This window comes from Macrotis lagotis, chromosome 3 (genome assembly GCF_037893015.1).
Source record: "Macrotis lagotis isolate mMagLag1 chromosome 3, bilby.v1.9.chrom.fasta, whole genome shotgun sequence".
Classification (NCBI taxonomy): domain Eukaryota; kingdom Metazoa; phylum Chordata; class Mammalia; order Peramelemorphia; family Peramelidae; genus Macrotis; species Macrotis lagotis.
The window spans coordinates 126,044,532-126,070,422 of record NC_133660.1 but is presented as its reverse complement, the minus strand read 5'-3'; the positions used below and the strand labels follow the sequence as shown (position 1 = coordinate 126,070,422).

General features: G+C 36.6%; 1 protein-coding gene across 2 annotated transcripts in view; it reads left to right on the top strand.

Annotated features, from left to right (window-relative positions):
• The first annotated feature begins 374 nt into the window (after nt 1–374).
• Nucleotides 375–25,891, top strand: part of USP38 (ubiquitin specific peptidase 38) — a 33,014-nt gene continuing 7,497 nt past the window's right edge. The window contains exons 1-9 of one of the 2 annotated variants that reach the window (XM_074229236.1): nt 375–1,591; nt 5,589–5,724; nt 6,983–7,112; nt 7,684–7,785; nt 10,859–11,017; nt 15,004–15,197; nt 19,225–19,318; nt 20,952–21,058; nt 22,463–23,834. In XM_074229236.1, coding sequence (XP_074085337.1) covers nt 910–1,591; nt 5,589–5,724; nt 6,983–7,112; nt 7,684–7,785; nt 10,859–11,017; nt 15,004–15,197; nt 19,225–19,318; nt 20,952–21,058; nt 22,463–23,834 — 2,976 coding nt within the window. In that variant the 5' untranslated portion in view covers nt 375–909. The other variant, XM_074229237.1, reaches the window with a different exon arrangement.

Sequence of the window (25,891 nt, the reverse complement as noted above, 5' to 3'; positions counted from 1 at the left end):
GAAAGGGGGGAGAACTAAAAAAAAAAAATTGGGTAGTAGCGGTTGCGCACGCGCAGAACGAGGGCATGGGGGGAGGAGCGCGTGTGAGCACAAATTGCCTAGAGGCGGCCGGAAGCGGAAGCGCCGAAGCACGTCGCCCGGCGACCGTTCCCACAGGCCGCTTCTTCCCACCACAGTCGCCTATGACTGGACAGCGCCTCCCTAGTGACGACGGAGCCGCGGGCGTCGGCTACGTCGCCTCGTGACTGTGCGCGGGGAGGAGACTAGAAGGGGAGGGGGAGGGGAAGCGAAGGGGGGGAAGCGGCGCGCCTGCGCGTTAGTCGGCGGCGGCGAGGAGGGGCGGGGAGGGGAGGGGTGGGAGGGGAGGGAGGGGAACATCTAAAGAAGGGGCGGGGCCCTCCTCTTCCACCTCCAACTGACCCAGATTTCCCTCACTTCCTGTTTAGAGCTACTTTGTATCCGGGGTCGACGAGGTCGGGTCTCTCCTCCCCGCCGCTTCCCGGCCCGGCTTCTCTTTCTGTCTCCGCGGAGCTCGCCCGGACCTTCTTCCTCCGCCGGGGGCCGGGGGCCGCGGGCGGGAGACGACTGAAGCCCCCCGCTGCCCCGCTGCCCCGCGGCCCCCGCTGCCCCGCGGCCGGCGCCCATGCTGAGGGAGGCCGCCGGCCCGGGACCGCGACGAGCTCCTCCTCGGGCCCCGGCGGGCCTCGGCGGCGGCAGGGCCGCAGCGGCCCCGGTGCGGGCTCCGTCCCGTCCTGGGCGGCCCCCCGCGCGGATGGGCCCGCCCTGCCCGTAGATGCGGCTGCTGAGGCGGCGGCGGCGGCGGCCGGTCCAGCAGCTGCGCCCCCCCTCCCGGCCCCGGTGCTCGCCTCGCGTCCGCTGCCGCCCCTCCTGCCCCGCTAGCCCGCCGCCATGGACAAGATCCTGGAGGGCCTGGTGAGCTCGTCGCACCCGCTGCCGCTCAAGAGGGTGATCGTGCGCAAGGTGGTGGAGTCGGCCGAGAAGTGGCTGGACCAGGCGCAGTGCGAGGCCATGTTCGGGCTGACGACGCGCCTCATCCTGGAGGGCCAGGACCCCTTCCAGAGGCAGGTGGGCCACCAGGTGCTGGAGGCCTACGCCCGCTACCACCGCGCCGAGTTCGAGAGCTTCTTCAACAAGAGCTTCGTGCTGGGCCTCCTGCAGCGCGGCTACCGCACGCTGGACCGGAGAGACGTGGCCATCCTGGACTACATCCACAACGGGCTCAAGCTGATCATGAGCTGCCCGTCCGTGCTGGACCTGTTCAGCCTGCTGCAGGTGGAGGTCCTGCGCGTGGTGTGCGAGAGGCCCGAGCCGGCGCTCTGCGCGCGCCTCAGCGACCTCCTCAGCGACTTCGTGCAGTGCGTCCCCAAGGGCAAGCTGGCGGTGGCCTTCTGCCAGCAGCTGGTCCGCACCATCGGCCACTTCCAGTGCCTCTCCACCCAGGAGAAGGAGCTGCGGGAGTACGTCGCACAGGTGACCAAAGTCAGCAATTTGCTGCAGAATATCTGGAAGGCAGAACCTTCCACGCTGCTGCCTTCCCTTCAAGAAGTGTTTGCGAGTATCTCTTCTACCGGTAAGCTCTTTGGGTTTGGTTTGAACTTTCTAATGCAAGTATGTATCAGCATCTCGGCGGGTCAGATTAACCCCGCCCTCCTCCTGGGAAGCAAAACTGCGCCTCAAAAAGAAAACATCCCCTCAAAAAAACAAAACAGCCCCGCAAAAAAACAAGACATCCCCTCAAAAAAACAAAACAGCCCCCTCAAAAGCAAAACAGCTCCTCAAAAACAAACTTAGTGGTTGGTAACCAAATCCAAAGACTTGAGAAAAGTTTATCGTTTTCTTCAAGTCTCCTCAGACTTCATACAGACACTAAAAGTAATATTTATTCAATTTTCATTTAACAGACACGATGTCTCAACACTGCCGAACCTGGGAGATATGACCTCTTAGAGCTTAGGTTTTAGTTGGAAGTGCCGGACTATGAAAGAAAGTATAAAAAACGCTGTTATCACAATTACAAAGGTACAGTCAAGTGTGTTTTGGCCGTTCCACAGAGAAATCCCTTCTGTGTCGGAAATTCATGATGAGAGGAAGCATCTGAAATGGTCTTAAAGGATAGATAGAATTTATGTTGGTGGAGATGTGATATTCAGAGCACCAGGAAAGAGGTGTTTAAACCAAAGTAAAGAGACTGGAAAAGTTCTTGAGTCCCGTAAGGTTTGGAGAGGACTCTGCTGAGGTACAAGGACGGCTTGTCTCAATCCTAACATTTCACTACCTGGCCCCCATTTCTAGAAAGAATGCCCTTTTGACTTAACCAGCTTCCATTACCCGACCTCCTACTGGAAACCCTTACAAATTCCTCTTAAAGTACTCTAGTGATCTTTTCCTATTTATCCTGTCTGTAACTTATCTGTAGGTTTTTGTGAGTTGTCTCTTCTGTTACCTCTAGGGTAGGAACTGTCTTTTGCCTTTTTTTTTTTATACCCAGTGTTTAAGACAGTGCTGGTAGTAAACACTTAATAAATTCTTTCTAACCTGCTGGTAAGAAAAAGATCAAAAACAAATTTAAGCCTAAGTGATTGAGAGTGTAGTAGAGGTGATGGTGGTATGAACAAAAATTGGGAAATCAAAAGTACAAGTGATTAATAGAAGAAGGTGAGCTTTCTTTTTGAATAAATATAAAACTGCTATTTAGAATAAGTATAAAAACTTAAATTTAGAGTTGTAAGGTACCTTAACCATCATTCAGTCCAATTTGCCTCATTTTACAGTTGAAAAAACTCAAGGCCCAGAGAGATTAATAGATTTGTCCCATTTCAATGACTCTTCATCAGTGGTCTCTCTATTGTTCCATGCTCCCCTTTATGGAAAAAACTAGTCTCACTTGGTCAAGGTTCCTTACTTCTTTGCCTTTGCTCAAGTTATTTATGAATTGCTTTGAAGATGAAGCTCCTTCCTGATCATTAGTGACTCATTATAATCACAGGGTAAACATTTATAGCTAACTCTGTTGCCTTAATGTAAAATGTCTCATAACTTTCCAGAAAGTAATTTACTTTATCAATCATATTTTGTTCTTCCTATACATTGTAATTTTTCTTTTCTGGGATACAGTAGGTGTGAATAAGATTAAGGAGTGTGTAATAATGGACATTTAGAGCTATAAAAAGATGGGTCTTTTTTTTTGGGGGGGGGTGAATTCTAAAGAATACTATGTTAAGGTTTAAGAAGAGATGGGCCAGGGACAGAGAATAGAGAACCGACCCTGAAGTCAGGAGTACCTGAGTTCAAATCCGGCCTCAGACACTTAATAATTACCTAGCTGTGTGGCCTTGGGCAAGCCACTTAACCCCATTGCCTTGCCAAAAAAAAAAATGAAGACATGAGCCTTTTGGAAATCTACCTTTGACTCTTCATCTATAATTCTGACTGCATCTCCTGATGTAGAAGTGTCCTTTGGGGTAGATGCCTGCTCCCAGCACTAATTTACCTTTATCCTCCACACCTAGACTACACAGTCCCATTTGAACTTAACTATAATTATATATCCTAAATATACCAAGCCTTGTCATTTCTTTCTTGTCATTCCCTCTGTTCAAAAACCTGAAATTATTTGCCATGCTTACTCAATAAAATTTAATACTGTAACCAGGTGTTTAAGGCTCTCCTTGCTATGAAGAGCTCATACTAACCTTTTTAGCTTTGATATATCTTTTAGCCCTCAACTAAATTCACTCCCAGATTATTATATCTCAAATTTTTCTAACATTGACATCACTTGTGCTCTTTATTCTTTGGAGTGCCTTCCAGTGAAATCTTAGCTAGTCTTCAGTATTTTTTTCTTAGTTAAAAGAAAGGATTCAGTTTTGAAGTAGGAAAAGCATTAGCAGAACTCAAAAATTCCACTTTTCTTTCCTTCTTTCCCTCCTTGGTATGCCTTAACCTTTCTTATCTGATTATCTCCCAAATGAATGTGATCTCTTCACAGACCTTCCTAAACTCATCATTCATTATCTTCTGTAGCCCTTAATCATTTTGCTTTTAGTAAATTATTACTTGCCTGGGTAAATTAGTTATTCCTATACTCTTATCTTCCTATTAGGATATAAATTCCTTGAAAACAAAGGACCATATGTTATTCATCTTTGTATCCTAAACATAGTAACTCACCTAGTTATTTAATTTATTAATGAATTTATGGGATAGTTTATAAAGATAAAGTTGATAGGTAAGAATATACTCCAGTTGACATCCTAAATCAGCTTTGTGTCTATTAGATTGCTTTTAGACTTGGCTCCCAGCAAATCATACTTCTTGATGTGAACTATTGCTATCTATAGCTACATTATTCTTTATGTGGAATGAAAAAAATGAGATATCATAAATTTTTTGAAAGGGGATAATACATTTCATGATACATGTTGCTGTTATTCAGTTGTTTTTATTCATGCCTGACTCTTCATGGCCCATTTGTTTTCTTGACAAAGATATTTTGCCATTTCCTTCTCACTCATTTTACAGATGATGAAACTGAGGCAATCAGGGTTAAGTGATTTGTGTAGGATCATAACAGCTAGTGTCTGAGGCCAGGACTTCCCAACCTCCCTGACTCCAGAACAGGGCAAATATGGCATGAAACCTATTTAAGATTATTAGGATTTTTCAGAGTATTTTAAAATTGTGATGGTCTATACAAATATTATTGAAACTTTGTTAGTATCTGTTATAAATTTAACAGTTTATTTGATACATGTTTGCCTCTTTATCCTCCCTTAATTGGATGTGATGAAAGTACTTTTTTTGCCACTTAACTGTAACTAATATGAATTTGCAACCTAGTCTTTATAATTATAGTTTTCACTTGATTCTCACTACAAATATCCCATGAAAAACTATCTTAAGTAGTATTTTTCTCATCTTTCTAATAAGAAAACTAATACTGAGAGAATTTGAGACTTTTACCCCCCAGGTTTCATTTAACTACTAGGTGTCAAAGTAGAATTCGGACTTATTGGCAGTGTTGATCAGGTTCATTTAAGGGTTATAAAGGTGCTTTCTCTATTGTAAACTATAGCACACATATATGTGTATGGGAAATAAGCATGTAACTCCTCTGTGTGCCAAGCACTAGGCTAAGAGGGATTTTTTTGTTTATTTTAAACATATCTGTATTTGATCTTCTCAACAACACAAAACTAGTAAAATTATCGTGAGAGCTGGATTTGAAATGGTCTTCCTGACTATATGCCCAGCTCTTATCTATTTTACCACCAATTATTTCTGATTATTGAATGGAGATTATATTTTGTTTGTATTATGTTATGTAAATATAGACTTTAGTACAAAAATAACCACATAATATATGATGATGAATAAAAATATTTTAGGTAATAAGTAAGGTGTTCCAGACATTTGACTCTAGTGCAGGGAAGTACATATTATTGTTAAAGGATGTCTTTGGGATATAATATAACCACATTGTAATTTATATGTTCTTAAATGTTTCTAATAATGTTTCATATTCCTCAATGCTTTATTTGGACTTTCTTGTTGTGATTTTTTTTTAGATGTTTCATTTGAACCCTCTGTTGCCTTGGCAAGTCTTGTGCAGCATATTCCTTTGCAGATGATTACAGTTCTCATCAGGAGCCTTACCACTGATCCAAATGTAAAAGATGCAAGTATGACTCAAGCTCTCTGCAGGTATTTCATGACACTATATTGGCAGTGATGGTATTGATTTGTAAGCATGAAACATTTTTAATTAAAATATAAAGATTACAGAAAGCATTGACATGAATAGTCTTGCTCTTGATAACTGAAGTAAATTTTTTTCTTTTTTCTCTTTATTTTCCCAGCCACAAGAAACAATAGTTTTCATCAATCATTTTTCTCCAGTTTTTTTCCCTTCCTTCCTTCCCTCCCCCCTGACAAAAAGCAATGCAATACAGGCTCTATATCTATAATTATGCTAAACAAAGATCCATGTTAATCACTTAAAAATTGAGGATAGTAAACTTTAGTATGCAGTTCCTTCTCTTGGAATTGGATGGTATTCTCCATTACAAGTCATTTAGTGTTGCCTTTGATTATGCAGAAATGATCAAGTCCATCAGAGTTGATCATCGCCCCATGTGACTGTTGGGTGTATATTTCATACACCTTAACTTGTTCAGTCATTCCCCAATTGATGGGCATCTCTTCAATTTCCAATTCTCTGCACTATGAAAAGGACTGCTATAAATATTTTTATACTTGTGGAATTTTTACCCTTTATGTGTTCTTTTTTGGATACAGACCTAATAGTGATATTGCTGGATCAAAGAGTATGCAAAGTTTTATTGCCCCTTGAACATAATACTGAGGTAGATTTCATTGCCAAACCCATTTTTAATGTTTATAAACAATGTAAGATCATTAAAACAATGATTTTTTCCATACTTTATACTTATGGTAACAATACAATATTGGAAATGATCACAATAATGCAAAATGCTATATACACAAAATGAATGTCTTCATTTTTGACCATCTTTTCTTTTTCCCCCAAAGCCCTGTGGGAAATGAGATTCCCTGACCCTTCTCCTTAAATGTAGTTTATTTCTCTACCTTCTAATAGGAAGGACAGAGGATACTGATGAGGTGTGAATAACAAAGATGATTTGGTTCTTGAAAAATAAGAGATTTCCTAATGATAAGTATACTGCTGGGAAATGAGATGTTTGAGGAAACACTCAATACTTGTTTTGAATGAGTAAATGGACAGTTCAAACAGTTTCTTCTAAGTATGTTGGAAAGGGAATTAACTCTTATTTATGTACCCAGGAACCTACATTTTTTTCTCATCTTATTCCTTTGTATAAAAAAAAATTAGTGCTCTATATTGGAACTCCTGCTGCTTCTAAACAAAATATTTGGAATAGACTTATAGGATCCTTTTTCATTTTCTTTTGTCTTTCAGAATGATTGATTGGCTGTCTTGGCCTTTGGCACAGCATGTGGAGACATGGGTGATTGCACTGCTTAAAGGACTGGCAGCAGTCCAGAAGTTTACTATTTTGATAGATGTTACTTTGCTCAAAATTGAATTGGTAGGTGAAATGAAAACCTTTAAATTTAGGGGATATAATAAACTAATAAATGCTTTTGACCTATTTGGAAGGTGGGAAAAAATGTTCTCACTGAAGTATGTGAATATTAGTTAATTGAGGAAATGTACTTGTTTATTAAATAATTGCATAATGGTAATTTTAAAGACCCTTTTAAAATATGGTGTTACTACTGAATCTTTTTCCATGTCATACTTGGTAACAGCTCATTCCTATAACTCTTTTAAGGTTTGGAAAGTGCTTTACATGCATATCTTATATAAAAACAAATCTAATAAAATTTTATGAAATTGCAGTTTCCTTAACTTACTTATAGTTATCAGTCAGTGATTTTCAAGGGTACTTACTTAAATAAGAATTTTGGGGATATTTTCAAGATTATATTGAAACTGCCTCTCATGTCTCTAAGCTGCCAAATGCAAAAATAAAAAAGGTTATTTTGGAAGTGTAAAGAGAAATTTTAGCAACTTAAAATATCTTAGATGAGGCAACTTTTAACATGGTCATGATTTTTGAAAAAATGAACATGATCAATATTTGGATTTTTTTGAAGGTTTTTAATCGACTTTGGTTTCCTCTTGTGAGACCTGGTGCTCTTGCAGTTCTTTCCCACATGTTGCTTAGTTTTCAGCATTCTCCAGAGGCTTTCCATTTGGTAAGTTACTTCTCCATTTTATTTCTATATGTTAAATTTCTTTTAGTATTAAATCAAGTTTTATATTTTCAGCAGTAATCTGTTTAAGATGCTATATATATAGAAGATAAATAAGATATTAAGCATTTATAGTCTAGGCAATTCAAGTTTCAGTTCTACCTTTCAGTGTCTCTTCTCTAAGCAACTCTCTAGGACATAAAAGTTTCAGATAGATTACTGTTCTGTCTTTCATGGAGGGAATTTCTACCCAGAAATTCTCAGCTTGTGGAATTGTAGGTCTGGATTATAACATTTGAAATAGGGACAGCTAGCTGGTCCAGTGGATACAGCACCAGCCCTAGAATCAGGAGGACCTGAGTTCCGACTCTGGTCTTAGATACATAATAATTACCTAGCTGTGTAACCTCAGGTGGGTCACTTAGCCCCACTACCTTGCAAAAAAAAAAAAAACAAACCCAAAAGAATATGTGAACTACTTGTGTCAGACCTGTTTTAGTGTAAAAAGTTAGTTGTAAATGTTAGAACTCTGTAAATCTGGATTTAAATTAAGGAATATTTTCCAAAAAAAGAAAAGGATAGAATTGTTTGTTGACCTTTTTGGTGTCATTTTAGTGAATGTGTATGGCTCTTTCAAATAAAAAATTTTATAAGCAGAATCTTGAAATAAAGAAGTAGCATAGAGCATACACTATTAAGGATAAGGCTTCCCCAAATTCCAGAATGATATTGTCCTGTCCTACATCCCTTTTCCTCCCCCCTCTCCTGCTCACCATTTGGGTCCTTTGCTCTAACTGTTAATTTCTTGAAAAAGTTGTTTTAATTTGATCCTTCAATTTATTCAGTCACTAGGCCTGTAGAAGGTGACATTTTTCCGAGTCTAGATAGATGGTAAATAAGAGTGCCTGGGACCATAGAGTGAGCAAAGGGAGAAAAGTTGTAAGTAGATTGGGACCAGATTATGAGTAGTGTCAACAGACTAGATTGGTGTTTGTTCCTATAGATACTAAGGAGGCACTGCAAGTTTCAGTGCTGGAGAGATCGTTTGGGAACTATTAGAATCATATTATTACAAGAATAAAAAATAAGGAGTAAAGACATGAACTCAAGGCAAAGGTTATTGGGGGTTTTGTAGAGATACAGTCAGATTTGGCAACTGAGGATATTTAGGCTGTGGAATATCTGAAAGGTTACTGGTACTTGCTTGTAATGAAGATAACTTTATGGAGAATAAATTCTTTCATCCTTCAATTCCTTGAATTGGAAGTTCAGAATGTGATAGTATATACTCTAAAGGCCCAGCTACACTTTGAAATGGAAAGGGCAAAGCAAAATCCTCAAGGGATTTGGAATGATATAGGTGGATAATTATTTTTCTTCTCTTTCCCCTCCAATAAATTTTTCCCCATTGTAATGTTATTTTTAATGTTTCAGAATGTCTGTAGTGCTAATTATTTGTAACACCACCTGTGAAAATTTTAGAAATTTAAATAGACAAATGACTTTCACTTTTAAAAAAATCAACACCTGGATTGTAGGCAAGATTAAAACAATTGAGGATTATTGAACCAAGAAAAATGAACTGCAGTGTGAGAAAAGTCTTGAGGAAACAGTGAATAGATAGCATTGAACAGTCTGTGGCTAAAAGAACTAATTGTATATAGAGTTTTGGTAAGAAAATGAGTTGAAGAGAATGTTTTAGGTGACAGTAGAAGAATAAAGAGCTTTAGATTAGGTTTTATCATGACAAAAATGTAGGCAGAAAGTTGACTTCCCTTAATAATTATGCAATGCCACTGTTTTGAAAGAAGCAGTTATGTTGGATAGTTGTAGATAATTAGTTTTGTCACACTGAACAAAATGTTAACCTTATCTAATAGAAATGATTTCATTAAATAGAATCTCAATCATACTGGTTTTCATTGGAACAGTTCTAACTAATCTTGAGTCTTATGTTGACTTCAGTGATCCTATCCATGCTATAACCCTATTGCCAACAATTTTCCGGCTTTCCTTTCTCCTCCCTGAACTGTATGCATTCATTATTAAAAATTTCAAAATTCTAGTCCATTTCCTTAAATAATGAAATTGGACTGTGATGTAACAGGTTACAAAGGCAAAATTGACTCAGATTACTAAATTATTTTAGTAGAGAGGCTTAGGTGGTGCAGTGCATAGAGCACTGTCCCTGGAGTCAGAAGGACCTGAGTTCAAATTTAGCCTCAGACACTTAATTACCTAGCTGTGTGATTTGGGCAAGTCACTTAACCCCGTTGCCTTGAAAAAAAAAAGAGAGCGACTTCTCTTACTTTTAGAATATCTATTGAATCATGTTATATTTTTCATAGAACTAGACGTCCCAACCTTGTACATAACTACCCCCATATGGTTCTGCCCAAATGTATTTGTAACCTGTGCCATAATGTGACCTGTATGGTCTGTTATTTTTTGAGATTTTTGAATAGTAGTATGGTTTACTATATAATATAAAATTCCCATAAATGGAAAACTTCAATTTACACTAGATGGAGCTCCAAACTAAATTTGGACTTATCTTTTAGAAAAATTATAATATTCATTGAGATGACTGATTAGTATGCAGAAACTAAGATTCCTTCATCTTAAATTTTCAGAATGGTAATGTTGACTTCACTACTTTTATTTTTTTTATCTTTTTTTTTTTTTAGGTTTTTGTAAGGCAAATGGGGTTAAGTGGCTTGCCCAAGGCCACACAAGCTAGGTAATTATTAAGTGTCTGAGGCCAGATTTGAACTCAGGTCCTCCTGACTCCAGGGCTGATGCTCTATCCACTGTGCCACCTAGCCAACCCAACTTCACTACTTTAAAACTTAATTTTTTAATATAATTTATTTCTTAAGAGAATTAGATGAAATTCTCTGTAACTTCCTAAAAGCTAAATTTTTTTAGAGTACTGAAATCAAAATATTGTAATAAAAAATATTTAGACAAGTATCTGATATGTTGCATTAAAATATAGTTTATTAATTGTTATTAGATAGATCATCTTTCTTATAAGTACATTTTAAGTGATTTTTCCTCCTTTTTTTCCCTTTAGATTGTTCCACATGTGGTTAACTTGGTTCACTCTTTTAGAACTGATGGCCTGCCTTCCAGTACTGCCTTCCTAGTTCAGTTAACAGAGCTGATACATTGTATGATGTATCATTATTCAGGATTTCCAGATCTTTATGAGCCTATATTGGAAGCCATCAAGGTACAGTGTGACATGAATGTGCAATAACATTGACATGTAAACAACTGAAATGGTGACAGCTGTGAAGTATGTCTTGAAAGGAAATAGTAAAGGTTAGCATTCTAAATGATCATTAATACAATTTTTGTGAACTCCATAACTTATATCCATAACTTACGGATATGTTAATAATTATAAATAAGTTAAAGAGCAGTAATCTGTAGCATTAATGTAATAAGAGTGGTAACTTTTTTATACCTCCCGTTTTATAGGAATTATTTGCATATGTTTCTTGTAAATTTTCTGAACTGGTTATAGAATTATTAAAAATTAAAAAATTAGTAAAAATTAGTTCTGTCCTAGAAGGTAATCACCTCTGTGACTAAACATTTCAGAGGACCCTTCCCCCCCAAAAAAAGATATACAAAAATTCTTTTTATAGGAATCTTGTCTTTTAATGTAACCTGATTGTTAAATCTGTTTTCATCACAATTTAAGTTTTATAGGCATTTGAATTCAGTCATCTAATCTTTTGTATATCCCTCCCAATTAACCTGAACTTTATTCATAGGTTGCTTAATGTTTTTTCCAGTTGAGTCTTTACTCTATTGGAACTCTGAGTCAAAATAAAATGACTTTTCTAGAGTCATTTTTATTTCTTGCTATATATTTCAAGAATTTCAAAAATTCAGGATATGTCAGTGTCTAGATAGAAACAACTTTAAAATGTGATTGTTTTCATTTTTCATATACTGACTTTATCATAATTAATTAGTATACTGTCTTGTGCTCTGTATTATCCTCTAATTGATGGATTAAAAAGTACATATGACTCAATGAATTTATAGCACATATAATATTACAATTAATAAACAGAAGTGTTGTGATGTCATGGAAAAACACTTCATTTGTATCATTGTGTCATTCAGCTTCTCAGACTCCTTTTCCTCATATTTACTAAAATGAGGATGAACAATACTTGTGTTACCTACCTCATGGAGTTGTTCTTAGGATCAAATGAGGTAATTTAAAGTGCTTTTTAATAAAAGCATTTTTAATATAGAAAGTATTGTCAACAAAAACTCTCTAGGCAGGGCATCTATGCCTCACCACATAGGAGATTGAGTAATACTAACTATTCCTCAGTAAACATTTAACTTGGTAGAATTTGTCCTTTTTTAAAAGATTTATTTATTTTCATTTTGTGCAAATAATGTTTTATTATACATTAATAAAATATTCTTATTTAAGAGTAAACAAAATACCCCTCCCCCAAAAAATATAGACTCACTTGACCAATAAAGTAAAGGGGAGAGAAAAAATTAAAATTAAAATAAAAAAAATAATAGTAATAATTGTAGGTACGGCCAGGTGGCACAATGGACGGAGCACCAGCCCTGGAGCCAGGAGCACCCGAGCCCAAATCCAGCCCCATACACCCAACAATCACCCAGCTGTGTGACCCCATGCAAGCCACCCCAACCCCATTGCCCTGCGAAAACCATAAAAAGGGGGGGAAACCAAAATAAAATAGTAATAATAGTAGGGGGCGGCTGGGTAGCGGACAAAGCACTGGCCCTTGAGCCAGGAGCATCCGGGTCCAAATTCAGCCTCAGCCCCAACGATCACCCTGCTATGCGGCCCCAGGCAGGCCACCCAGCCCCATTTTCCCTGCACCCCCTCCAAAAAAATAATAATAATAATAATAAATGTGCTTCAGTCTGTGTTCCAACACCACCAACTCTGTTGCAGGTAGATCATATTCTTTATGATAAGTCCATTACAAAAGTTACTTCCATATTTTTCCACCATTGCCATTGCTGATTGTAACTCCCTCCTTTTGTATTTCTCTACTACCTTGTACTATATTTTCTCTCTCCTTTCACTCTGACTCTGCTGTAGGGTAGCTGAGTGGTACAGCAGATAGATCCCTGGCCCTGGGGCCAAGAGGCCCCTAGCCCCCATATCACCCACCCCTTAGGCCCAGCATCCACCTGGCCCTATGGTCCCGGACAGGGACAGAATTTGTCCTCTTGAATCTGTACATGAATACCTGTCTATTGGTTCCTTCACCTTTATTGCCATGTTTAATCTCTTTGATTAGTTGCCACAGTAGTACAATTCATTAGCAGTTTTCATTTCTGATTGATGATTAAAAATTTTAACCTAGAAAGATTTTCCTGATGTAGACCGATTTGGTACATGACCATAGTAATGTTTCAGCTTATTAATAGTTTGTAGCACTTATTCAGCAGAATACATAACTCATTATGTATTGCATGTGTTTATAAATTATAATTTGATACATGTTTGCCTCTTTATCCTCCCCTAATTGGATGTGATGAAAGTACTTTTTTGCCACTTAACTGTAACTAATATGAATTTGCTACCTGGTCTTTATAGTTATAAAGTTTTCACTTGATTCTCACTACAAATATCCCATGAAAAACTATCTCAAGTAGTATTTTTCTCATCTTTCTAATAAGGAAACTAATACTGAGAGAATTTGAGGCTTTTACCCCCAGGTTTCATTTAATTACTAGGTGTCAAAGTAGAATTCGGACTTATTGGCAGTGTTGATCAGGTTCATTTAAAGGGTTATAAAGGTACTTTCTCTATTGTAAACTATAGCACACATATATGTGGGAAATAAGCATTTAACTCCTCTGTGTGCCAAGCACTAGGCTAAGAGGGATTTTTTTTGTTTATTTTGAATAAATATCTGTATTTGATATTCTCAACACAAAACTAGTAAAATTTTTATCGACTTAAGAAGATAGAAATTTCCAAAGAGTCCATTTTTGAAATTTTAACCAGCCAATTGGAAAATTTTTTTCCAAATGTCTAGAAAACATTCTGACAGTTTCTTCCCCCACCCCTGTTTTTCCCCCTTTTCTTTCTTTCTATTTTCACATTCAACTATGGCTTCTCAAGATAGAATAACTAGATTGGATCTGTATGTAACCATGCCTTCCTCTTAGTGAGGGTGAGTCAGAGAAGGGAACATTTATTATGAAAAAATAAAACAAGTTTGTTAGATTCCAGCTAATGTTGTGCTTTAGGTTTTATGATCTCTAAAGCTTCCTAGTGAATTTTAGGTTTGTCACCAATAGAAAAAAGTCCTGATCATTGATTGAACAAATTATGAGTGCAGAAATGGATTCAAATGCTACCTCTGACATTTGCTAGCTGTACCCCTGAGCCAAGTACTGTAACTTCTCTGGCAACTCTTTAAAGACTATAACTTATATGAGAACATAGTTACAGATCTGCACTGACAGGTAATTTTCTCAATAGAAGGTCTCTGAATAAATGATAAATAACTTCAGATTTTTTTTTAAATTTCAAGGTACTGTGCCTCCTATTGCAACTTCGCAGTTTATTAAAAAAAATACGTGAGCTATATATAAAGGACTAAATAAAATCAGAAGAAGCCTAGGCTATGTTAAGGACATCCAAAGTTCATAAGAGATCATGTAAATTAAATGAATAACTTTATTACTACTTTGTTGAAGCCAATATCTATATCTTGTGGATTAAAATAAATCCATAAAATAGAAATTTATGGGAATATGTGACTTTTTTGAAGATAATAGTATCCTCTAATTTGAGCATCTGCTCAATTTTTAAAACTTATGCATAGTCTTTATTAACATCTTCTTGCATAACATTTCAGAAGATGAATCTTTTTGTGTCTCTCACAGTAGCCTGTTCCAAAATACAATAATTCTTGGTACTTTTCTTAAATCCAATTTAAGACTTAAACTTAGAAGAAGCCTCATGTGGCCATTGTATTTCAGAGTAAAGTTGATTCTATGTAAATTAAACAGTTTGATATGCAGAAACACAGTTCATAAATGACTTATTGTTTTATTTTATGACAGGTAAAGAATGCTTACCTCTAAAACTCTAAATGCTGCTTTGGCGGTTCTGGTTAATTCAAAAGCAAAATGTAGTACATTAAACTTTCCCCCCCCCCTCCTTGTTTTTTTTTAAATAATCTACAGGATTTTCCTAAACCCAGTGAAGAGAAGATTAAATTGATCCTCAATCAAAGTGCCTGGACTTCGCAGTCTAATTCCTTGGCATCTTGTTTGTCTAGACTTTCTGGAAAATCCGAAACTGGGAAAACTGGTCTGATTAACCTAGGAAATACTTGTTATATGAACAGTGTGATACAGGCACTATTCATGGCCACAGAGTAAGTTTAATCTTCTAATCTTTTTTTTTCAAGCCAAAAAGTTAAGTGATTTAGTCAAGGTCACACAGATAATTATTAGGTGTCTGAGACCACATTTGAACTCTGGTCCTCCTGACCCCAGGGCCAGTGCTCAATCCAGTGCACAGTAAGTTTAATCTTAAGAATGTTTTATATATTGAGCAACCATTTGTTGAACTCCTTTGACATGAAAAACACTCTTATATATTCAGCTCTCAAGGAGTTTAAACTCTAGTTGAGAACCAATGTAGACCAACAGTTAATATCTTTATTAAATTCTTATCTGTTATCTACTATGTTAGTTTATAGGGATGCAAGAGAAAGTTCCCTGTTTCAAGCAATTTACATTCTACATGTATACCACATACTGAGAATAAATGCCATAAAAAACTTCAGAGTATTATTGATCAAGAAAAAGAAAAGTTCACTTATGATTTTGACAGGATTAGAAAAGGGATCATAGAAGTATGGGATTATTATGGGATCATAGAATTATTATGGGATTAGAGCTGGATCTTGAAAGATTGAATAGACCAAGTTTGAGTTATTCTAAGTAGAAACAAAATCTAGGGGTGGCTAGGTGGCGCAGTGGTTAGAGCACCGGCCCTGGAGTCAGGAGTGCCTGAGTTCAAATCTGGCCTCAGACACTTAATAATTACCTAGCTGTGCGTCCTTGGGCAAGCCACTTAACCCCATTGCCTTGCAAAAAACTAAAAAAAAAAAAATCAGGATATTGTTCCATGTTGGAACAATAAGTACCACAGTTTGACATATGGATTAATTGGAGAGAAAGCTGGAAAGTTCTTGATGTTACATCAAAGAGTCTGAACTTAGGGAGCCACTAATACAAATGTGACAGGGTATGAAGAATTGCAACATTAGAAAGATTAATAGCAGCATTAGAATGTGAGAGGTTAAAGGTAGGGGGAGACAAGTTAGGTGACTCTACAATAGTCAGTTTCATGGATCCTTAAGGGTTTGAACTAGATTGATTATACTGTAGTATAAGTGAAAGATAAGAACAGATGGGAAAGAGACTGCAAAGGTATTCTAAAAGGTGAAAGGGAGAAAGTCTTAAAAAATAAAACCTAATAAACATTGATCTTTATTATTTTAACATAGAAGTAAGGAGGGGGTTTGAGGGGAGGAACAATACAAGAATCAGCATTCAACAGTGTTAAATATAGTATGAAAATGCACAGCTAATAATTAAGAGAGTCTTGGTAACTTTAGAGAGTAGAATTTCATTTAACTGATCAGGTCAGAGGCAGAGAGTTCAGAATTGAGGAGTGAAAGGAGAGAAAGAAGAGGTAATGTGTAAATACAGCCTTTTCTAGGGATTTGAAAAAGGGAGGAAAATTAATTACAGAATGACTAATTCAGGGGATAGTTGAATCTAATTGAATTTTTAAGGATGGAAGAACCTTGGGTATGTTTAAGGGCAATAAAGAAGGAACCAGTAGAAGGGTTGGAGAGGATGGAGAGGAAGGGATGAAAAATTAGCAAGAGGATGATTGAGAGAATAATTGGAGAATATAGAAAGGTAAAGTCATCAAGGACACAGTTACAAGGACAGGAAGGGTTGCCTAATTAGAGCCAAAAAAAGGCAATAATAGGGAAGGATGTTGAGAGGGAAATAAAAAGAAGAGGGGGCACAAAGAGCTCTCAGGAAATGACTCTACTGCCTTGAGTAATGTAAAATGTAAATCTAGCAAGAGCAGAGTGGTTTGTAACTGTATGCCTGTGGAGAATGCATGCAAGAATTGTTGGGAAGAAGTGCATGGCTGTCCATGCTGCTGCTAACTTAGACATAAGTCACCTAACTCATCTGAAAATCAGGATTACATATGTTCTTCCTACCTTGCACAGTTAGAAGAAAGTAGATGAATATTTTACGGAAGAAGTTTGTGGGATCTGTTATCCAGTCGTACATTATTTAAGAAGTCATAATTGGGACTATATCCTTAAGATTACTTCCCCTTCAATTTACAGCTAAGGAAATCAAAGTGATGCATGGAAACAAACAAAAAAAAAATTACTTCTCTTTATCTCCAGTCTCTATGATTGTGAATGAGGGGAAAAGGCTTGAGTGGAGAAAATTGATGTAGATTAATTTTGATGGCTGATAGTGATTAAGAAGCATCATTTCCTCAGAAAAGCCTCAAAAGATTGAGGTGAAGCAGGTAGCTCATTTTTAACCACCTTTAAACATTTCTCTTTTCAAAAACACATTAGTAGGAATAAATAGGCAGTTGCCTCAGGTGGCACTACATGAATGCTCCTGGTTCTTATTGGGTTTTATGATTTATGAGCTTTTCACATGGCTTACTTCATTTGATCTTCATAATCCTCTATGATGGATAAACTATAAATAAAATTTCCATTTTTAAATGAGGCCACTAAAATTCAGAAGCTAAGTGATATCACCAATTTGATTCAGGCTAGTAAATTACAAGGCCAGAATTGAAACTCAGCTGGAGCAACTTCTGTGGCTGGACCTTTGCTCCTTGAAGCTTGAGCAATTCTAAAATTCTACAGAATATTCTACAAAAATTCTACAAAATTCTTGTTGGGAAAAAATGTAAAAGAATGCTCATTCTGAGGGAAATATCATGATACTTAGAACTTTTTTAAATTTTAAAATTTTATTTAAGGCAGTGGGATTGTGACTTGCCCAAGGTCACACAGCTAGGCAATTATTAAGTTTCTGTGGTCAGATTTGAACTCAGGTCCTCCTGACTTAAGGGTTGGTTCTCTATCACTCTGCCCCCTAGCTGCCCCTGATACTTGGAACTTCTGTATCTCTTTATTTAAACTGTATGTTATCATAAAATATTTTAAATACAATTTGCCATTCCAGACACTTGGATTTCAGACACTTGGATTTCACACATGCCTAGTAACACTTAATTCAGAATCATAGACTGAGATCTTTACCATAACTTATTTTTCTATGTAATTTCAAGCTTAACTCTTTAAGAATGTAGAACATTTCAACCTTTTTTAAAAATTAGAATAATTATAAAATTATTGCACAAATCTCTGCCTTCTTAACCAGAGGATATAATAAATAATTTAACCTTATTCTTAAGACTTAAAATCATCTGGAAAAGGGTAAAAGCATCACTTGTACAAAAACATTCATAGCATCTCTGTTTATAGTGGCAAAAAATTGGAAATCAAGTAAATGTCCTTCAGTTGGGGAATGGCTTAGCAAACTGTGGTATATGTATGTCATGGAACACTCTTATTCTATTAGAAACTAGGAGGGATGGGAATTCAGGGAAGCCTGGAAGGATTTGCATGAGCTGATGCTGAGCAAGATGAGCAGAACCAGAAAAGCATTGTGTACCCTAACAGCAACATGGGGCAATGATCAACCCTGAAGAACTTGCTTATTCCATCAGTGCAATAATCAGGGACTATATGGGGTTGTCTTCAATGGAGAATATCATCTGTATCCAGAGAAAGAACTGTGGAGTTTGAACAAAGACCAAGAACTATTAATTTAGGGGGAAAAAACTGATATCTTACTGTCTGATCTTGTTATCTCTTTTACTTTGTTTCTTCTTTAAGGATATGATTTCTCTCTTACATTCAGTTTGAATCAATGTATACCATGGAAACAATGTAAAGACTGGCAAATTGCCTTCTGTTGGGGTGGGGGGAGGGAAGTAAGATAAGAGGAAAAATTGTAAAACTCAAATAAAATCTTTTTTTTAAAAAAAGATTTAAAATCATCATGTATTATATATATTATGTAATGTTCATACCTTCCAAGTGATTCAGGTATGTCTTATTGAACCCTATGTTAAAGGTGTATGACTATTTTTATAATCTTGGGACATTCCTTCCCCATATAAATCGATAGTGTATTGTGTGTAAGTTAGTCATAGTTTTATGGTTTTTAAAGGTCATAACATGTAGGAACTTTCCTTTAGAGTCATTTATTTAGATTTAAAGGAATCCTTGTGAAATAATAACGAAATTCAATTTCATTCTCTTTCAGTTTCAGGAGGCATGTATTATCTTTAAATCTAAATGGGTGCAATTCATTAATGAAAAAATTACAGCATCTTTTTGCCTTTTTGGCTCATACACAGGTAAGTATGATTTTTGTCTGTGTTGATTATAACAATAAATTCATTGTGCCAGACCTGAACTGTTCATATTATGAAAGAAGACATTACATAAAAGTAAGACATCAACATAGCTGAAAATGACTTCTTAGATATTCCATAGGCAAATATCTAATGGTATATCTTGCTTTCTCACAAAGAGAGTTCTTTGCCAACTACTTTGGAATGTGATGAACTGTAACATTTAGAATTACTTCTATTCAGCATGTAAGTGAAAATACAAATTTCTTTCACTGAATTTTACTTTTGCTAACATTATGCAGACATGTTCAGGAGAGAATAAAACAATAAAGGAAGAACTTTGATTTCAGAGTAAATGAGTCCATAATTTAGTAAGATTTGCTTTGGAGGGACTTTTTTTTTTAACCCCCATATTTTAAAATACATGCCTTACTTGATGGAAATAATATTCACTGCACTCTCTGTCTCTGTCTCTGCTGCTCAATGGATACCCAGGAATTCAAGTGGCAGTATCTAGTACTTCTCCCCCTTCTGTAATAGAGATAATTTCATTTGTTTTTTGTCTATAACTTTGCTAGCTGGCAATAGCTCTTCTTGTTAGTAAGATTCTGGAACCAAAAACCAATTCCCTCTTGTTGATTTCATGTACTGCTGCAGAATGAAAGTGTGATGATGACCAGCCAAGGATTGACTTTGCTTCTGTTGGGGAATATTCCAACAGTGTTGACATAGTCTCATTGTCACAGTGCTATGATACGTATATGATCTATTCTCCACTCCTCTCTTTCTACTTAGGTGAATCATGGTGGAAATTTTACTATTAGTTTCCTTACATTAGTGAAGATGTACAATGCAACTTAGCCCCTAGATGGTGCAGTGGATAGAGCACTGGCCATAGTTAGAAGAGCTGAATTCAAATGTGACCTCAGACACATAGTCTGAGAAAAGAAAACTTATTTGTACAGAGAGAAGTAATTGGAACCTTAGAAAGAAGTGACTATATCTAGAATTAGTGTTAAAGAAGAAAAGGTTAGTTATAGTCTGATGTACATCATAGATTTAGGAAAACCAGTTTTCAAACTTCATAGAATAATTAGGTAGGAGCCTATGGACTACAAGTTCATAATCAGCCCAGAAGAAGATGGGAAAACTTGAGAGGAATGATTCTGAAAACTTAAGTCAGTTATGTAGAGTGGCAACCAAATAAACCAAAGTATATACAGCTGCCATATGAGGGGCAAATATATCTTGACCAAGAAGAGTAATCATCCTTTTGTGTTTTTACTTAATCTGACCATGTCTGTAGTATTGTGTTCAGTATGCATTTTAGAAAAGAAATTCATAAACTGAAAAGAATCCAGAATATAGTAACCAGGATGGTAAAAGTCTTCAAAAGATCCCATGAAGGAATTGGTTAAAACTGGGGATATTTTAACCTATAAAAGGCAAAGGGAACATGATAACTAATTTAAGAGATGAATTTTGAACTGGTTTCAGAGTAGATGGCCTCAGGTCACTCTGAGGCCAAAATTTTACAATAATTTAAAAATTCAGAGATTGATGACTTGGCCAAAAGTAATTTTGTTCACTAATGGCAAATTATTTACTTCTGTTCTAATTTACCTCTTGTCAATAGAGGGAAGCATATGCCCCACGGATTTTTTTTGAGGCATCCAGGCCTCCTTGGTTTACTCCTAGATCACAACAGGACTGTTCTGAATACCTCAGGTTTCTGCTAGACAGGTAAAGTATTTCTAAACTTTACAAATAGGGAATAGCTTTTTATAGTAGTGATTTTAAAATTTTCAAATGGGAATTTTATTTTGCTATTGTATATTTGATATAATTTTTAAAATTTTATTATATATATGAAGATATCTGTAATAAGGAGAAAAATTCATTATAAGTCTTCCTCTGCATTAAATCTGTTCTTTCAACTTTATTTTTTAAAATACAATTTAGTTCCTCCTGGCTCATCTTGTTTTATTCCTTCTGGATAACTGGTTGCTTTAAGTATATATTATTATCCCTTTTCCACTAAAAACCCTACTATTTTTCTTCTTCTTTAGTCTAAAATAAAAAAACTTTATTAAAGATACAAAATTTAACTAACAAAGTTCTATATCTTGATCCCAGTGGAAAAATTTTAGAAAATTTAGTAAAGTAAATAGACTCTGGGTATAGTTCATCCTTTGTTTCTTTCCCTTCTCTTCTCTTAGTTTTCTGTTGCTCTAAGACCTGTAAGTTTTCAAAATTCTGAGCCTGGATGCATTTAGTCAGCTGCTTGTCATGTACGACTGAGGAAGACCTGGTTTCAGCTTCTTTTCTATTCTTTATTTGGCCTTTCTTATTCTCTGTTTAAAAAAGTGTAATGGCTATAGTTGTTAAGTCCAGCAAGCTTTTGTTTAGCTGGAGCATTGAAGTATGAGTTCAAGAACAGCATATACAGACTATTAGAGGCTATTCATGTATTTAGAAAACCAGTCCAAAAATAGACTTATCCTATTTCACTATTAACTTTCAGATTTACCTCCCAATTTAATTACTAAATGGTGTGTAGATTAATCACTTCTATCGAAGCCTTCTTCCCTACCCCCCAAAAATGAAAACTCTCTTTGATTATAGGGACATTTTATTTTTTTTTATTTTACTTATTTATTTATCTATCTGTCTATTTATTTGGGGTTTTTTTTGCAAGGCAATGATAAGTGACTTGCCCAAGGTCACACAGCTAGGCAATAAGTGTCTGAGGTCGGATTTGAACTCAGGCCCTCCAGGGCCAGTGCTCTATCCACTGCGCCACCTAGCTGCCCTATAGGGTCATTTTAAAATTGAAGCATTTACTGGTAATAAAATACTTTAATCTCATAGCCAAATGACATAAAAAAAATTCTTTTAGGCTTTGGGGAGTATCACTTTTGGTTCAAGGTTATCCATTTTTCTTGCAAAACAAAAATGGTGTAAATAATAGACTGTTCAATTCAAAATATTATAAAATGAGAAGATAATATTTCTTAAATTTGAGGCAAGAAAAAGGACATTCTTCTAAATTAGTGATTTTTCTGAAACTTGTTTACTTGTAACTCTAAAACTGTTTAAGGAAATATGTTGACTGATTAAGAAAATATATGATCATTTCCTTTGTAGACTTCATGAAGAAGAAAGAACCTTGAAAGCCCTTTCTTCACTGAAGCCTTCTGAAAGTATGGGATCCAATGAAGCCACCTTACAAGAAGTATCCAACAAGTCAGCACCATTTTCAGAGATCCCTTACACAAATGATAGTGAGAAAACCTTAATAGAAAAAATGTTTGGGGGAAAACTACAAACTAATATTCACTGTTTGAACTGCAGGAGTACCTCACAGAAAGAGGAAGCCTTTACAGATCTTTCACTTGCATTTTGTCCTTCCTCTTCTATGGAAAACCTGTCTTTTCAAGGTCCATCATGTTCTCCTAAGGTTCAGGATGACTTTGTGGTACAGGCTAGTGTGGTAACTGCTGACTCTCATGAAGAGTCAGCACTTTGTCATCCTGTCCCTTCTGACTTTGGCCTGGAGACAGTCATGGATGAAGCAGCTTTAGACAATCTTCCTTCCGAGCTTCATTGTACAGAAAACACTTTGGTCTCTAATGAACCATGCAAGATTCATATTAACAGAGGAGTATCTCAGAAACCAGGAGGTGAAAGCACACCTTCAGTTACTGACTTGCTAAATTATTTTCTGGCACCAGAGATCCTTAATGGCGATAATCGCTATTATTGTGAAAACTGTGCCTCTCTACAGAATGCAGAGAAAACTATGCAAATCATGGAGGAACCTGAATACCTTATTCTCACTCTCCTGAGATTTTCCTATGATCAGAAGTGTCACATACGACGCAAAATCCTAGACAATGTGTCACTGCCATTGGTTTTGGAGTTACCAGTCAAAAGAACTAATTCCTCTCTAACTTCATTACCTGAAAGTTGGTCAGTAGATGTAGATTTCACAGATACCGGTGAGAACCTAGCTAAAAAGCTTAAGTCCTCAGGGACTGATGAAGCATGCTGCCCCAAATTGGTGCCCTATCTGTTAAGCTCTGTTGTTGTTCACTCGGGCATCTCCTCTGAAAGTGGACATTACTATTCATATGCCAGAAATATCACAAGTTCTGACGCTTCCTTTCAGCTGTGCCATCAGCCTGAAACTCTGGCTCTAGCTTCCCCTCAGGGTCATTTATTGGGGGGGGAAATTCCTACTGGAGTTCTTGAGCAGGATCTGGAAAATAATGAAATGTCAAAGGAGTGGTTTTTATTTAATGACAGCAGAGTGACATTTACCTCATTTCAGTCTGTCCAGAAAATTACCAGTAGGTTTCCAAAGGATACCGCTTATGTTCTACTGTACAAAAAACAAAAGAGTACTAGTGGTTTCAGCGCTAATAATACAGCTAATGGACTCTGGGTGAATGGAGACCCGCCTCTGCAAAAGGAACTTATGGATGCCATAACAAAAGATAATAAACTATACTTGCAGGTAAGTTGGAAATATACCTAATTTATGAACTTTTCCTGTTTGTAATATTCCCTTCAGTAGTTGTCACATGTGGTCAAAGATGGGAATCGTAGCTAATTTTGAAATCCAATTTCTAAACTCTCTTGATTTGTTCTTAAAGTAGGAAATTTTGAATTCTGAAAGAGTTTAGTGTGAGGTATCACATCTATAAAACTGCAAATAAGCTATCTATCTTTGTAAACCATTGTATGTCATATAAATATCAGTTAGCAATATATGCAAATCATTATGAAAGTCATAGATTATAATTATTTTATTTCAGTTATTTGTAAGTTACCTGACACTGTTGAGATTAGTGAATTTATCAAATTCTTGCTTATTGGAAAAGTAATGAGGTCCTTCTTGAACAAATAAATCCCTGTTTGGAAAACCTCTCTATAACAGCTTTCCCAAAAATAGCTGTTGTATGTACTTAAAGTAGTTCACTGCATCTAGTCTAGATGACTTTCTGGCCTTACAGAAAGGCTGTGCTGTGAGGCTTTGTTTCTGACAGATACATAAAGAGCTATTGAAGAGACTGGTAGAGCATGAGAAGAAAAGGGCTGACTACAGGTGCTAACCTTTAAGAAGGGAAGAAATCCCAAGAATGTTTGGTATGAGATTTACAGTTTGGCCAAAAAAAGGGGGTCAAATATTAAGGGAAATGTACATATCAGGGATGAGAATTTAAGAACAGTGTCCTACTAGGTAATTCAATAGGTGTCATAATGGCGAAAGCAAATGCAAACAAAACACTATATTGGTATTTAAGTAAACTTAAACTATGTGACCAGGTACTCTGAAATTTTACTTTTGCAAAATTGACCAACATTCACTGGCATAAAAGTACAATATAATGATAGGGCAACCAAAGTAGAAATTAACTTTCAATCTTTATTTTATCTAAAAGGAACAAATAATGCACTAATTAAATGTGTAAATTATATATAATTGCTGCTTAAAATACAAGTCAATCAGAACAGCAGAAGAATTAGAAAAGTCTAAATTAATGCTTAGACAAAGACATCTGGAAGAAAGCTTCTTAAGCCACAAGTTCCTGTTGAATGGAAGAAAACTAAAAAAAATAGCCCTAAAAGAAACTTAAATAGATTATACGGTAACATTATGATAAAATGTAGAATTGAATCCCAGTGAAGGTGTTCTTCTAATAATCTTCTTAAAAGTAGTCTTTAAATTGGCTTTGTTCATTTCAAAAAGTATTCCCTTTTTCTTTTTCTTTTCTTTCATTTTTTTTGCTAAGGTGATGTAGTTTAAGTGGCTTGCCCAAGGCCACACAGCTAAGTAATTATTAAGTGTCTGAGACCAGATTTGAACTCAGGTACTCCTGACTCCAGGGCCAGTGCTCTATCCACTGCACCACCTAGTTGCCCCTTGCATTGCCTTTTTCCAAAGGAAAAAAAATGGTGGTTACATTCCCCAGGCTAGCCCACAGCAGTCAGAAGGTGCTTGGAAGTATTTGGCCCTTTATTAACCATAGAGAGCTTAATCTGTGTATTACAATCAAGCCTTTTATTCATACTTGTGCTCAGCACTGGAATTACAAAGATAAAACCTGCTATTGCATAACTTACATTCTATACAAGAAAATATACGATAAACTTCATCGACCTCCATTTTGGATCTATTGGTCATTGATTCCAGTGGTAAGGTTAGGAAAGGGAAAACAAGGAGAAGTATTAGCTTTAAAGAGTATAGGAGCTGTGACTGTAGATTCTCCTTTATAACTAAACTTTCAGGGATCATAGCCCAGAATAACTCCTCCATCTTCCTTACTCCCTTTTATTTCTTTGCCCATTCTATAAGTGGGTCCAGTCCTATTCCCCCCCCCCAATTCTTTCACTAGAACCTACCATCTCCTTGAACTGTCTTTTAATTCTCGATGTTTATATTCAAGTTGAATTCTTAGAAAAAGCTATTTTCTTCATGTTACTGCCCTTGTCATTCAGACTTTTGACCTTGTCTTTCAATTAAAACTTCTTCCCAGTTAACAAACATCTTTTTCTTCTTTTCTCACCATC